Source organism: Archocentrus centrarchus, chromosome 19, assembly GCF_007364275.1.
Source record: "Archocentrus centrarchus isolate MPI-CPG fArcCen1 chromosome 19, fArcCen1, whole genome shotgun sequence".
NCBI classification, from domain to species: domain Eukaryota; kingdom Metazoa; phylum Chordata; class Actinopteri; order Cichliformes; family Cichlidae; genus Archocentrus; species Archocentrus centrarchus.
In genome coordinates, this window is record NC_044364.1 from 14,587,931 (window position 1) to 14,603,421 (window position 15,491).

Below are 15,491 nucleotides of genomic sequence, written 5' to 3' on the forward strand. Positions count from 1 at the left end.
TTCATGATTTTACATCTTGTAAGAAACCTGTTCTTATAATTGTATATACTGTAATAAATAAATTACCCAATAAAGAAAAAGTTGTTGAATGTAAAAATATTTTAATTAAGAACACATTCACGTTACTTTCTAAAGTTCGATCAAACTCACTGCCGCACACACGCCACCAACTACACAAAAACCATCACTTCATCCAAATCAGTGTTGTCTCTTGAGTAGGCCCAATTCATAGCAGTGTCTTCAGAGTCAAAGTCTTTTTGATAAGTATTTCCTCACTGTATCCAACACATAATCTAATTGGGTTACGTCATCCAGTGCGAGCATAATACATGGCAAGAGGTTTGAAGTGCAACTAACAGGAAACTGATTCAGGAGAATAACTAAATGATTTCAAACTTTGGTGCTTGAATTAACATTTTAATCAACTGCAATCATCTGTCACAGTTGCATTGCAGCACACAGGTTAATGGATGAATTCACTTGAGCCACACTGATGGCTGAGGTAGTTTGGCTGATCCACAATTTCTTTCATTTGAATGTCACTTTAAGTAGCTGCAGATGAGCGCTTGTATGACTGTACAGCCTCAGGATGTGCTCGTGGTTAAAAAGGCTTTTAAATGTCATCCTTGCATTTAAAAATTATGATGTGAGCGCATGACATCGGCTGCATTTGCTGTAACTGTCTAATGCTCTCTGAGTAATCAGTAAGAGGTTGTCTGTACTTTTCCGCATCTAATTAAATTTGTTGTCCTGGTTTTTGCTCTGAACTCATGTTAATGTGAGGTCTAACATTAAATATAGAAATGATCACCTCCCTCAAAGTTGTGCACTGGTGAGTACTTGTATTTGTGTTCAGGAAATAAAAGGCTGTTGGAGTGCAATAATGGAAGATAATATGGCCAAAATGCTTCTCAGTGCCCAGCTGCTGAATACACTCAAAAAGTCTACACAGAACTGCATAGGATAACTGTGTTATGGTATCAAGAGAGAATTTGGCTTGTTTTTTTTTTAAACTTGTCTGTGAAAGTTCTTTAAATCTGAACACAGACAAACTTTGTGTTTTTCTGGTCTGTAGCAGTGTATGCCAATCACATTCTCTGATACCTGAGAAGCCCCGCTACGAACTTCAAAAGATCCCTGGTGCTTGCAAACAATATCTTTACTGTTCTATCTTCCATAACAACTAAACCCCCTCCTCCCCCTGCTGTGGCTTTGGGTTAACACTAGAATCCTTTATCACTTCCACAAATCGAATATATTTAAGAACTAACAATAACAGAATTTACTGTCCACGTGGCGTAAATATTTGCTATTCAAAAGACTGATTTTAGGGGTCATTCTTAAATCTCCCCATATAACTTAGCACATACGCGATTCATGTTTGCAGGTGTTTGATTGCTGCAAAGCATCTGTTTCCTAAGCATTACAGATGCTAAAGCAGTATTGTTCAATGAGATATCAGGTTGAGCTGAATTCTGATGAATGTTATTAGTAACATCTTTCAGTGCATGTGTGTGTTTAGCACCTTAAGCACGTAACTGTTTGGCAGAGCAATCAAAATGTTTTTCCCCTCTCCACCCCAGCATTGTGGTACTTGAGCATCCCTTCATGAGCAGCAATCAAGCCCACTTAATTTCTTTTAATATGCATTTCAGTGACAATTATAATTGGTGTAATATGCCCATATTAAATGTTTAAGCTTTTATCAGTGGCTTAAATGCTTAATACTCTTTTGCTAACATTTGATTGATCCAGTTTTAATATCCCCACAGATGAATAAAACAAACAAAAAAACAGTGAAACATTATGGTAAGATTTAAACAACTCCTGTCTGTTTTAGATATTCACAGTAAGACCAGTCTGAGTATTTTTTCTTTAATTACTTTTTTGCGCATTGAGATACAAAGTAGAAAGTGATTCCTTTTTTAAAGTTGAGCAGAAGGCAAAAAGAAAGCATTCAACCTTATGAGATGTAGCCTGCCCTGCCAAACCCAGGTAAACGCAAACAGCCCATATTAAAAGCTCCTGTCTGAATTGACATTGAGCTTTTCATCCAATATAAAACTTAATATACTGCCAGGAAAATGAATGATTTTGCAGCTAAATCCATGTGCAGGCAGTTATATCAAGACACGAGTCCACTGGCATTCTAGTGGAGAGGTCTGTAGTGATAGAAAAGAAGGTAATTTACAGTACTGCCCAAAGGTCTTATGGCACCCCTCATTTTTTGATATTTTGCTAGGAAAATGGGAAGTAGGGTCACTGATTTATTGAAAGATACAGTTTATAAGGCAAAAACAGAGTTTGTACAGTTCTAATGAGCTTTAAAGTCAATATTTGATATGACCACCTGGCTGTTGACACTCACTCTTCTCTCCTGACCTTCTCTGTACATACTGACTGCGATTTGAGCCAGAAGATTAAAATTTTCAATTCTTGTGTAGTTTGGCATCCCTCAGCCTTTTCTTTCCTCTGTTTCCCTTCCATTGAGGCCATTTCTGATGAGGCTTCAGTGAACAGTAAATGGATTAACTGAAAGTCCAGATGCATCTCTCAGGTTCAGTGTCAGGGCTTTTCTATATGTTTTTCCCTATTTCATAAGGACATGACTTTCAGATGCTGTTCAGCTACTGTAGATAGTTTTAAGTTCTGCCTCCTCTTCTTTTGTCCTCCACTTGTCCGGTTCCTCAAGATTTTCATGGACACATTGCACGTGCTTTCTTTGGAAATCACCTTGTTAGTGCAAAATCCTTTTTTATGCCTGTCAAACTGTGTTATCTTTGGCATTTTCCATGGATTCAGCTAAAGAAACAAAGTGCCTAAAATGGGATTTTTGCTAAGTTGTTTTTATGTGTAGAAATAACACTGGTTCATCCCCCGAGTTAGGTGTTTTTTTTTTTTGCTTGAATGATTCATAGATCAGTGTTAAGTGGTTCAGCAAACAATAAGCATTTCTCTGAAAATGTTGTACATGAACTGGACTGAAAATTAGTGGAAAAAGGAGCTAAAAAAAGGTTTAAAAGACATTCAGAATGCCTTGAGAAATGTTGCTCAAGACAACTTTAATAGACTTCTGTGGCTCATTGGAAAATATGAAGTGAGGGGTAGCTCAAAACTTTTGCACAGTACTGTATCAACAGTGAGTTTTGCTGTCAAAAGGAATTCCGCCTCTAAACAATAACCAGACACCTGGAATTTACAGAAAGAATTCTTTATTACACAAGGAATAATTCATGGAACAAGCAGTAGTCTGTCTGGCCTCCTCGTGCACATTGATGACTCACACAAGAGGTTTCAAAGTTTGTTTGTGTGAACACATGTAGCTCACAATGTGAAAGAGGTGCACATCTGCTCTCACAAAGAGAGTGGCTGTGGCTGCAAGAGACTACACTGACTGGATGCTCTTTGACAGCCCGTGTCTGTCCTCCTTTTGTCCCTTTCTAGTGACTTGCCAGTCAAACTTAATGACTCTCTTAAATGAACGATGTATTGAATTTCAGTGCAATCTTTAAACTCTGCACAGATGTGAAAGGTAAAGCCAATCTGTTGTTGCCAACAGAGTAGAATTAATTCAATTCAGTTTTATTTATATAGCGCTAAATCACAACAGTCGCCTCAATTCTGGATTTAACAGGGAGCCAATGAAGTGAAGCCAATATGGGAGAAATATGCTCTCTCTTTCTAGTCCTCTTCAGTACTCTAGTATTTTGGATCAGCTGAAGGCTTTTCAGGGAGTTTTTTAGGACAGCCTGATAATAACAAATAGCAATAGTCCGCCTAGAAGTAATAAATGCATGAATTAGCTTTTCAGCATCACTCTGAAACAGGATGTTTCTAATTTTAGAAATATTGCGCAAATGCAAAAAAGCAGTCCTGCAATATTTGTTTAATATGTAGGATATATCCTGGTCAAAAATGACTCCAAGATTCCTCACAGTGTTACTGGAGGCCAAGGTAATGTAGCAAGGGTAGCCAAGTATCTGTTTCTAAGGTTTGTAGGGCCAAGTACAATCACTTCAGTTTTATCTGAATTTATAAGCAGGAAATTAGAGGTCATCCAGGCCTTTATGTCTTTAAGACATTCCTGCAGTTTAACTAAAGGCCTTTCGGATGATGTGAAATGTCTTCAAGAAACTTCAAAAAAGTCCAGTTGCCTTTTTTTCAAGTTCCAGAGACTGGAACTGAGAACCCATGTTGATGGTTTGGAGGAAATAACTATTGAAGTTAACTCAGAAAGATCAGAGAGAGAGAGTCTAAACAAATACCAGCAGTGCTGAAAGCAGCTGAACATAAAGATATGGTTTTGAGACATTTTTTTCTCTAATGGTTAAAATTTTATTTGTGAAGAAAGTCATGAAGTTATTACTAGTTAAAGTGAAAGGAGTGCTCGGCTCAGCAGAGCACTGATTCTTTGTCAGCTTGGCTTCAGTGCTGAAAAGAAACCTGGGGTTGTTCTTATGTTTCTTCAATCAGTGATGAATAGTAAGATGTCCTAGCTTTACGGAGGGCTTTGTCATTGTGTGGTATCGTGTCAGGAAGTGACAAAGTGTCAGCGCCAGAGCCCTTCAGTATCCATGGACAGGATTTTATTTATTTATTTCTTTTTTACATCCACAGCTGTTGCTTATGTGAATTATAATTCCTCTGCATGAGCTAAGTGTTCACAGAGAAGTTACCATAGCTTTTTATCTTAAAGCAAGAATCAGAAATAAAGTGGAAATACTAAAAAAAAAATGTCACTCAGAACATCACCTGGTGCTTTATAAATTTATAAATCAGGAGGTATCAGGACACAGAGACGGTGTAACGGTTAAAGGAAGAGAAAAAATCACGGAACACATCGAAAAAATTCAAGCGCCTCAAGCATCTTTAGGTCCCAGCTGTTTAAACTAAACATAACTTTCATCACAAACAAAGCACTGTTTATCTACAGTTGATATTCAAAGCAATCACAATAATCAAAGTCAGAAAATATTGAAAAACAGGTTAAAGAGTGTTTTTTTTCTGTACACAGGACAAAGTGTTATCTATATTCTATAAACATTACAGAGAACACAAAAGGCACATACACAGGTTTGCCCATGAAAGCTGTTTTAAGCATTGTGTATTGCGTACATCCTCTCACAATGGTTGCATTTGTTAAATAATAGTAACAAGCAGTTTTTCATCCATTGTGTCGTCAACAGTGAGATGAGAACGCTGGTTGTTCGGTACTACTGAGGCAGAGAGATGCTCTTTAGTTACTGTAGTAAACTTTATTGCAAACATTAGCATGATTCATAAAAAAAATACAAATGCATGGCAAAAGCAGCATATTGATAATATTTTACCACAATTTCGCAACAGCAGGGAGCTTCTCGCTGCACTGAAGGGAGGGAGGCTACTGTGCAGACCCTCTGTATATACGCATATCTTGTGTGCAGAGATTCATTAAAACATGTGCACGGATTATTTAAAACTTTGGAAACTAAATACTTAAAATGTGCAAATCACATGTAGGCCAAATATTGCCTAGAATTTCTTTTTCCTTTGGGGCCATTGGTGGGCAGACAGAAAGGGTAACACTGAATGAACACTCACTTAAACTTTAAGACTACAAACATCAAAATTGCAAAAATATTACACAGAGCCAGTATGTAAACACTTGTCTGTGTTTTTACGAGAAGTCCAAGGCCACATCTGGCCTTCAGACTCCCTTCCTTCCAAAAGTTTAGGCTGCTTCACTCACTTGTTTGTTTATCCCTCTACAGTGAGTAATAAAAAAGGCTGTGAGTCTTCCTGTCATGATTACACATCAGTTTGTGGTTATCACATTCATTATTCAACACTGAGTATGCGTACTTAAAACTCTTCGGACAGTCAACAGAACAGCAACAATCACTGATCACTGTGACGACACCTTCAATGACTACGACCTTCACACTGGCTGTATTTGATGTCTAATAAACGTGCCTGCTCAGTTTATATTTTAAGTTATGTGAAACGATAAAAATTTGTAAATGAAAGATGAGTGCAAAGCACTGTTTACTCTTCTGACATTAAGATGATTTTATCGTCAGAATGGAAAAAGGTAAATCTCCCGTTTTAAAGGTTTGCAACTGAATTAACCTCAACCAAAGTGCTCCTGCGGACTCAAATGCAAAGTTAATGCACATTTAGCTGTGCAATAACAGATTGTGCAATCCTGCTGAAAGCATAGCACTGCAAAGTCCTCCGCATCTTAATTTACAAACTGTTCCTGCTGTGCCTTAATACAATTTGAGGTCATTTGGGATGATATTGAACACACTGATGCATAAGTATGCACTCACTAAGAACTGCTGAATGTCCTCCAGATTTCAGAGACAAGCAAGGGCTTGACCACCATTCCTGCCTACTCTCAGTATTTATTGTAAAAGTGTCTCTTTGTGATAGTCATTCATAATCTTCTTGCTGCACTCCTGACCAGCATAAAAATACATTCTAACTCCTTCCGCTGCAGACATGTTACCAAGCTGCTGGAGTCTTTTAGCCACATCAGGGAAATACATTTGATGTCCTTGCAGGTGCTGGCCTCAAGTGAAAGTAATTGACAGCAAGCGTGACAATTCGAGGTAACCAGTTAAAACACCTGAGTTGTGGGTCAAGTCCTTCTCATTTTACTTGAGTGGAGCTGTTTGCAGGGAGCTCTGTTTGAATGGTGGAGTTTTTTTCTCCTATTATTTCCAGGGAGCTCTCTCCATGCGATGATGTCGATGGGCCTTTCTCTGCTGAGTGCGGCTCCAGGCTGTTGCCTCCGTCTGGCTCTAGGAAGGCTTCTCTGCTTTGGGGTTTGATGAACTGTACGCTCAGTCTAGGCGCCACCACGGCACCGCTCTCCTGGTTAGGCTTTCGGATGCAGTGGGAGAGGGTGGAAACGCAACTCTTCTTGAAGTTCTCGTTCATGAAGGCATATACGATGGGATTGTTGAAGCTGTTGAAGAACCCGATGGCCTGAACAACGGCAATGATCATGTTGAGCGTGACTCCGTCATATTTCTTCTCCAGGTCATCTGGATAATTACACAGAAATAGGACTGAGGCTTTTAATAAATGGACATATGCACTTAGGCAAGTTTAATGCATCTGGCAGTACTTACAGTATTCAAACAGCATGTGCACTGTGTGGAATGGTGCCCAGCAAATGGTGAATAACAGAACAATGGTGATCATCATTTTAACAGCTCTTTTCTTTTTCCTGTAGAAGGTAAAAATTAAAATCATTGTACAAAAAAAGTGTAAACTGCACAGGCCTTACTACTACATTAATGATAACATTAATGATGTCACTCTTCTTGCACTGGAATGTGCCAGAGAGCAGCAGCAGTGAGTCAGCATGGAAGTGAGTCTGTGTGAATTTCTTGAAACGATTTTAAAGTGTTCACAGAGCGACCTACATACTTCCCTTCCCTGTTCTCAGATGTAAATGTTCTGATGTGCTCTTTCTTTCTATACAGTCACATGAAGGAGAATGTTTTGCACGAATCTCTATGCAGTCCTGGATAAAACTAAGTGCACCCCACGATTCAGTAACTTGCAGAACCATCTTTAGCGGGAGTGACTCAAATCAGCTGTTTTTTTGCATAACTTTATCAGTCTCTCGCATTGTTGTGAAGAAATTTTTGGCCCACTGTTCTTCACAGCATTGCTTCAGTTCATTGAGGTTTGCAGGCATTTGTTTATGCACAGCTCTCTTAAGGTCCTGCCACCGCATTTCAATCGAGTTAAGGTCTGGACTTTGACTGAGCCATTGCAACACCTTGAGTATTTCTTTCTCAGCCATTTTGTTGTAGATTTGGTGCTGTGCTGCTGTGCTTGGGCAAGATTTAGCTGTCAAACAGATGGCCTCACATTTGACTCTAGAATACTTTGATATACAGAGGAGTTCATGGTTGACTCAGTGACTGCAAAGTACCCAGGTTCTGTAGCTGCAAAACAAGCCCAAATCAGCCCTTCATCAATGTGCTCAACAATGCATTGTAGCCATGCATTGTAGCCAAACATCTCCACTTTGGACTCCTCCGTCCAGACGTTTTGTGCTTTGTTCAGATGTAACCTTCTGCAGATGTAATCTAACCTGACTTCTTTTAGACAAAAGAGATTTTCTCCTTTGGCAGGAGAAAATCTCTTTTGTCTACCCTTCCAAACAACCCATACTTACTCAGTCTTTTTCTAATTATACTGTCATGAACACTTAACATGCTTTAATTTAACATGGCTGTAGAGTCTGAGATGTAGCTCTCGGGTCTGTTGCAGTCTTTTCTCTACTTTTGTTAGTGTAAAATTAACAACCCAACCAACTAATCTTATTTGTTAATAAATATGCTTTTTGAACAGTCATAATGCAAAAACAATGACCCCCTCATTGTCTTTCCACTCTCAAATATTGCCAGTTCTATTAATTGGAAAAAAAAAATGCCAAACTTAAAAGAAATGTAACCTACAAGATAACATGGTGATTAAACATCCCAGAGTCAAGTTAGCTGCCTAACCTACCTTGATATCTTACTGATCTCCCTGTGGTTCATGGTGTTGAGGACTGAGGTGTCGCCTACCCTCTTGCGGATCCACAGTTCAATGCCAATGCGTGTGTAGAGGAACAGCATGGCTGCCAAAGGCAGCAGGAAAAGAGCCACCATGATGAAGGTGGTGTACACCTGCCTGTGAGTCACCGAGCTCCAACTCTCCTGACAGCAAACGTGGTAGTGATCATACAAGAAGTCGTACTTCACCTGAGATATGGAGGCAGAAAAGCTGTTAGCTGTGCAAGAATGATCAAGACAGATGAATTCTGATACACTTAATTTGCCCCATTTTCTGATAGGTTTGGTGTGCCAAATAATACGCATCTTTTCACAAAGTTTATGGCTCTGCTGTGAATGCATTTAGAGACTGATTCAGACAGTGAAAGGTTAACAAGATGAATGCAACCTGTCTTTCCAAACCTCATCCATTGTGTTCAGAGGGGTTACTACTAGGAATCTGAACCTTCTGTAGGCTAAATAAGGCAATCTTGTTATGGGTGGCTGTGAAGGGCACTTACTTTTAGCTGTTGCACAAAAAGCATTGGTGATCCCACTATCACTGAGGCAAGCCACACAAACCCTGCAGGAAAAAGCAGGTATGTAAAACAATCAAATAGAAACCTGTAACTGTTGTTGCCAAGCCATTTCAAGGAGAGCAACATTTGTGCGACAAACAGTAATCAAAGCAGGAGACGGTTAAATACCATCAATCCATCATCACATTTTTCCTTTATTCTTTATTCCAACAATGCAAACCCATAACCCCAGACTCTGCATGTATAACTTATTAACTTGTTTAAACATAATTTTATTTTTAAATTAATTATTTCTAATGTTTTATGACAGCAAACCTTAAAAAAAAAAAAAAAAAAAGAGTGAACGCATTCTACAGTGGAGCTTTTTGTAATTTTAACTCTGTACACTTCCACAGTGGATTTAAAATAAACAATAGAGATGAAAAGAATTTATCTTTAATTGAGCGGGAACACCACTGGCTGTTTAGAAATTACAGACATTTTTACATACATATAGTCCTCCATTTTCAGATGTTCAAAAGTAAACAGACAAACTTAAGATAATTTTAAATATAAGGATTATTTTTAAAACTGAATTCAAAGACACAACAAATATCAAAGTGAAAAAATGTTGCAGCAGTCCATTTTGCCAAAATTTCATTGCAGCAACTCACATTGATATTCAGGCCCCCACATGCCTGACAACATTGGAGCATGCTCCTAATGAGATGACATATGGCGTCCTGGGGGATCTCCTCCTAGATCTGCACCAGGGCATTACTGAGCTCCATGACAGTCTGAGGTGCAACCTGGTGGCGTTGGGTGGATCGAAACATAATGTCCCAGAGGTGTTCTTTTAGATTTAGGTCAGGTGAGCAAAGAACCCAGTAAGTGGTATCAATTCCTTCATCCTCCAGCAACTGCCTGCATGCTGTTGTCACATGAGGCCAGGCATTGATGTGCACCAGGAGGAACCCAGGACACACTGCACCAGCGCAAGGTCTAACAATGGGTCCTGATACCTAATGGCAGTCAGGGTGCCGTTGCCTATCCTGTAGAGGTTTGTACTTCCCTCCATGGATATGCCTCCCCAGACCATCACTGACCCACCATCAAACCAGTGATACTGAATGTTGTGGCAGGCAGCATAACACTCTCCACAGTTTCTTCAATCCCTTTCATGTCTGTCACATGCGCTCAGGGTGAACCTGTTCTCATCTGTGAAAAGCACAGGGTGCCAGTGGTGGACCTGCCAATTCTGGTATTCTATGGCAAATGCCAATCTGGCTCCACGGGGCCGCGCAGTGAGCACAGGACCCACTGGAGGATGTCAGGCCCTCAGGCCACCCTTATGAAGTCTGTTTCTAATTCTTTGGTCAGAGGCATTCAAACCAGTGGCCTGCTGGAGGTCATTCTGTAGGGTTCAGGCAGTGCTTGCCCTGTTCCTCCTTGCACAAAGGAGCAGATACTGGTCCTGCTGATGGATTAAGGACCATCATCCTCTAGTGCACCTGTTGTTGATTTCATTAACACCAACGCAGCTGAAACGGATTAATAACCCCTTTTTGCTACTTTGATTAAAACATGTTCCTTTATTTATTTATGTTTGAGCAGTGTACTTTTGAATGCCATAGTTTAATTGCCTAAGGCGTCAACAAACCGCTCACTCAAGTATGTACAGGTGGTGTACTGAGACATTTGTATGGTTATTTCCTCTGATTTTTTTGTACTCTTAGCAGCTTAAACTGGCTGAAGGTGATGAGTAACCACGGTTTATAAAAACGGTGCAGAAGAACTGATGGGCAAACAAAATACATTTCTTTCCATAAATCAGCATTGTTTTACATTTTCTCACACAAGATAAGATGCACATTGAAAAGCACAACCTGCCTCTCTTATAAACAGTCAAATACCTAGCATCTTGTATGCTCTTCTGGATGAGTACTGCCTCCTCATTTTCAGTGGGAAGACAATGCCCTGGTATCTCTCTATGGCAATGCAGGTCATGGTGAGGATGCCTGTCACTATGGCTGTAGTCTGTACAAATGGAACTGTCTTGCAAACCAGAACCCCTACATGTAAAAAAAGACAACAACGACAGAGAGATGGAACAATGAGGGGGAAAAAGCTCACTGCACATAATTTACTGGTAATGAAGCATGGAGAAGAAAGTCACATTTGAACACATCAGGACCACATTTCATTAGGGGGGACATGCTCCAAGCTGGCTATGTTCTTGCATTGATTTGCTAAATGTTACCCTTTTGCAATATTTCAGCAGGTCACAGTGTTCAGAACTGTTAAATCTAACCAGACTGCACTTAGTAGCCACATTCTCATTTTTAACATCGAGTCAGACAGGTGATGATTCATCTCTCCAGTGCTTTTTAGACGTTGTGGATGAAATGCTGCATATTGTCAAGTGTTAACACAGTTACAGACAAGCTTTAAGATACTACAAGATAGTGAAATAACGCTATCATCCTGTCTGGTGACAGCTCTTGAAATTACAGCCACAGTAACTGGAATCTTATTTTTCCAGCTTTAATCGCAGGAGCATCCATTGCCTTCAATAAAGTTTGACATGGGCATGAGCTTTCTTTATCAATGACATCAATTGGCACCGAAGAGGACATATCAAGAAAATAGCCTGTAAATTTAGAATATTAAATTGTGATAACATGTGAGTGTGTTATTTATATTTCCACATCTGCGGCCACTTAAATTCTTCACTGCTTGGTTTGGAGGGCTAAATTTGATCAACTGGCACTTGGCAGTTCACTTGCCTCCTGCTGTGCCTCTCTTCAGGTCTCTGACTCATAACCATCTGGGTTTTTTTTTTTTTTTCTTTTTAAGCCTTTAAGAGATGGGAGGTCTCTATCTGTCATTTAAAGGCAGTAGCTTCTGCTGGGGCTCTAAGATTCTCTAGAAAAGTTCATTCCTCCCGGCTTCTCTCTCTCTCTCTCTCTCTCTCTCTCTCTCTGTGTGTGTGTGTGTGTGTGTGTGTGTGTGTCTGATGACCGACATAATTTGCACACTTGTTTTTGGGGGGCGATAACTGCTGTTGTACTAGATTTCATTCATTAATCAGCTGCTGTTGCATTCTTGATGTTGTGCTCCGTAGGTGATTCTGAGTACGGGGCATCTTTCTGAACGTAGAGCACGTGCCACTATTATTCAGTTAAAGTGATGCATTTTCCAGTGAATGCGGTTACAGCATCGGAAACAAATATTAAGTTTTAGATTCTAGTTTAGATCAGTCTAAGGAGGGAATGTATCACATCGCAGCAGCAGTCACCTTTACAAAAGAAAAAAAAAATCTTTAAATCGTATTGACATGATAATAAAGTTGTTGGCCTAATATGAGTTTATAACTCACCACCGAACCACTCAGAGGAGATGTTCTGCAGCAAAGTAAAAGGTATGCAGAAGAACGTGATGAGCAGGTCACTGACCGCCAGAGAGCAAATGAAAATATCTGTCGCCGTTTGTATCGTCCGTTTCTTCACAATTATGTAGATGACCAAACTATTTCCAGCCAGAGCCAGGACGAAAATGATCACATACATGATCACGAAGGTGGTCTTGGCGCTGTACGGTAATTCGGGGATGTAGACGAGCGGCTGGATATTGTAGGTGTTGATAAACTCCTGGCGGCTCAGGTTGTAGTACTGGAGCATCTCCTGTAGCACTTCAGGAGTTATTTTAGTGGAGCCCTGCCCCGAATCTGTCGAAGCTGCGGCCATCCCGATCAGTGTTCTCAACCTTCAGAGGAACTTGGACAAGTTAAAAAAAAAAAAAACAACTCAGCGGGGGCTCAGAGCTGAAAGCATCCTTTTAACCTGCAGGTGCGCATCTGGGTGTTCTGGGGTGTCGCTGCCTCTTTCACCCATCAGAACCGGCTGCTGTCGCTGCTGCAGCAGATGTGTGCTCCGCGTGTGCTCCCGCGCGTGTGAAGTGAGCTGGCCAGAGGACCGAGTGACAGACCAGTGAAGGAAGTTGTAATATAGGCTTTATGGATGCCTTTATAGATCCTGTTATACAGGAAACAGAAAAACACATAATGTAGAATAATAATAGTCTTTACAATTACCCTGGATATTAATTCTCTCGTATAAATCTATTTTTAATGCAACTATTTTTGGCAAATTCTTAAAGCAAACTAAAACACGTTTGCAAAAAAAAAAAAAGTGTGTAAAATATAGATAAAAAGAAATACAATTAATTGCAAATGTAATTCACTTAAACTGTATATTTATTTGAAAATACTTCAAAGGCAACACATTAAACGTGAACAGAGAGAAACTGTACTTCTCTTTGGCTCAACATATGCTCATTTAAAATTTGATGTCAGAAATGACTTTCAAAAAATGTAACACTGTCTTGCATCACCTCTCCCGATACTATCGATACTATTTGCTGCTTCTTGAGTCTTTCAGGTTAGTTGGCCACAACTCAAAGACCAAGGAGCTCAGAATAACCTTACTCACTGTAAGACTGCAGAGAATATGGGGATTTTATTATTTATGGTACATAAAATCATCAAAAAAATTAAGTCAGGAAAAATCTCTGGAAGCAAGGTACAAAGGAAAAAAAAAGAATACTGAATAGCAGTTATCAACAGGCCTTTACACAGCGCTGCATTGGAGACAGATATAGTTCTGGAGTGGAAACCACAGCATCGGCTCAGGAGCACTTCTGAAAGCACTATCTATGAACACAATTTACCACTGCAGTTAACAGCTCTGCTCAAGATTGACTGAGGGGAAGTGATAAGCTGGTCTGCGGTCTAATGGATCAAAATTAGGAAATTGTGTTTTGGAAATCATGCTTCCTCCAGGCTAAAAAGGGAGAGGGACTGTCAGTATGCACTTCCTGAGCAAGGGTGTGGGGGATGCATCAGTGCACATGGCATGGGTAACTTACACACTTAACTCTCTGACTGTCCCATTAATACTGAAAAATAGATACAGGCTCTGGAGAAACATGTGCTACTATCCAGGTAACATATTTTTCAAGGAAGGCCAAGTCTATTTCAGGAAGACACTAACAAACCACCTTTGGCACATAAAACAACACTCCGGCACACAGATCACAATGCTGTCTGCGGACATCATAGGCAGGCGTCTCTGTGGACTGTTCACAGACAACACTGTGATCTGTAGTGAGAGTAGGGAACAGGTGGAAGAGAGACAGCAGAGGTGGAGATATGTGGAGAAAAGAAGAATGAAAGTCAGTAGAAGCAAAACAGAATATATGTGTGAATAAGAATGAGGCTGGGTGAAGATGCAAGGGGTAGAGGTAGTGAAGGCAGACGAGTTTAAGTACCTGAGGTTAACCATCTAAATCAATGGACATTGCACAGGAGAGGTGAAGAGGAGAGTGCAGGCAGCGTGGAACAGTTGGAGATGAGTGTCTGGGGTGTTGTGTAATAGAAGCATAACAGCAAGAGTGAAAGGGAAGGTTTACAAGATGGAAGAGAGACCTGATTGATGGTTTGGAGATGGTGGCACTAACACAATGACAAGAGGGAGAGCTGGAGGTGGCAAAGTCGAAGACACTAAGATTTTCATTGGGAGTGACCAGGAGGGACAGGATTAGAAATGAGTATACCAGAGGGACAGCTCAGGTCAAGCGGTTTGGAGACAAAGTTAAAAAGACAAAACTGTGGTCGTATGAGCGTGTGCAGAGGAGGGATAGTGGATTAAGTGTGCAAAGGATGCTGAAAGGATGTTGAATAAAGGAGGAAGACAACAGAGAAGATTCATGGATGTTGTGAAGGAGGACACGCGAAGGGCTGGTGTGACAGAGGAGGATGCAAGGGTGAGACTGAGGCAGATCATCTGCTGTGGTGGTTCGTAAAGGGAACAGCCGAAAGAAGAAGAAGAAGAGGATCCGTATAAAACAAGACTGGATACTAAGATCCCATACCTGACAGGCATGTCAGCCACTTAAAATATTTGCCTCATTATAAAATGAAAGAGGAACAAGGCATCTTGCTCCAAGCTGTGAATGAGTCACACATCAAGAAAAAAACAGAAAAACATTTTTGCCATCAAAATTACAACAATTTGTCTCCCCACTTATTCAATGTGAATGTTCTTGAAATAAGAGACGGCATAATACAACGGTAAACACATACTGCAACTGCAACAAATATTGCAACGTTTCTGCTGTGTTTCTGGTATCAAATTCAAAATGAACATATATGGAAATAATAATTTTGATATGCTGTGTTTGTGCCATTTTCAATTCAATATGGGTTTGAATGATTTGCAGCTGATTCAGTGTTATTGATTTTTGAAATGGTGAGGTAAATGTTGCCAGGAGGACTGTATTTTGTCTGAAGTCAAAAGAAAAAGAAAAACTGCAGTGTGATTTGAGATGTGTAATTTGCTTCAGTACTAAAATGACCAAATCAATTTTATTATTA

General features: G+C 40.0%; 1 protein-coding gene across 1 annotated transcript; it reads right to left on the reverse strand.

Moving 5' to 3' along the window:
• Positions 1-6,633: 6,633 nt before the first annotated feature.
• On the reverse strand, positions 6,634-12,828 carry qrfprb (pyroglutamylated RFamide peptide receptor b). Its single transcript, XM_030755823.1, has 6 exons — positions 12,438-12,828; positions 10,972-11,130; positions 9,062-9,123; positions 8,515-8,750; positions 7,119-7,216; positions 6,634-7,031 (listed from the first exon to the last, which is right to left on the reverse strand). Exons 1-6 carry the CDS (start codon positions 12,802-12,804, stop codon positions 6,634-6,636), a joined length of 1,320 nt encoding a protein of 439 aa, XP_030611683.1. The 5' UTR covers positions 12,805-12,828.
• Positions 12,829-15,491: the final 2,663 nt, after the last annotated feature.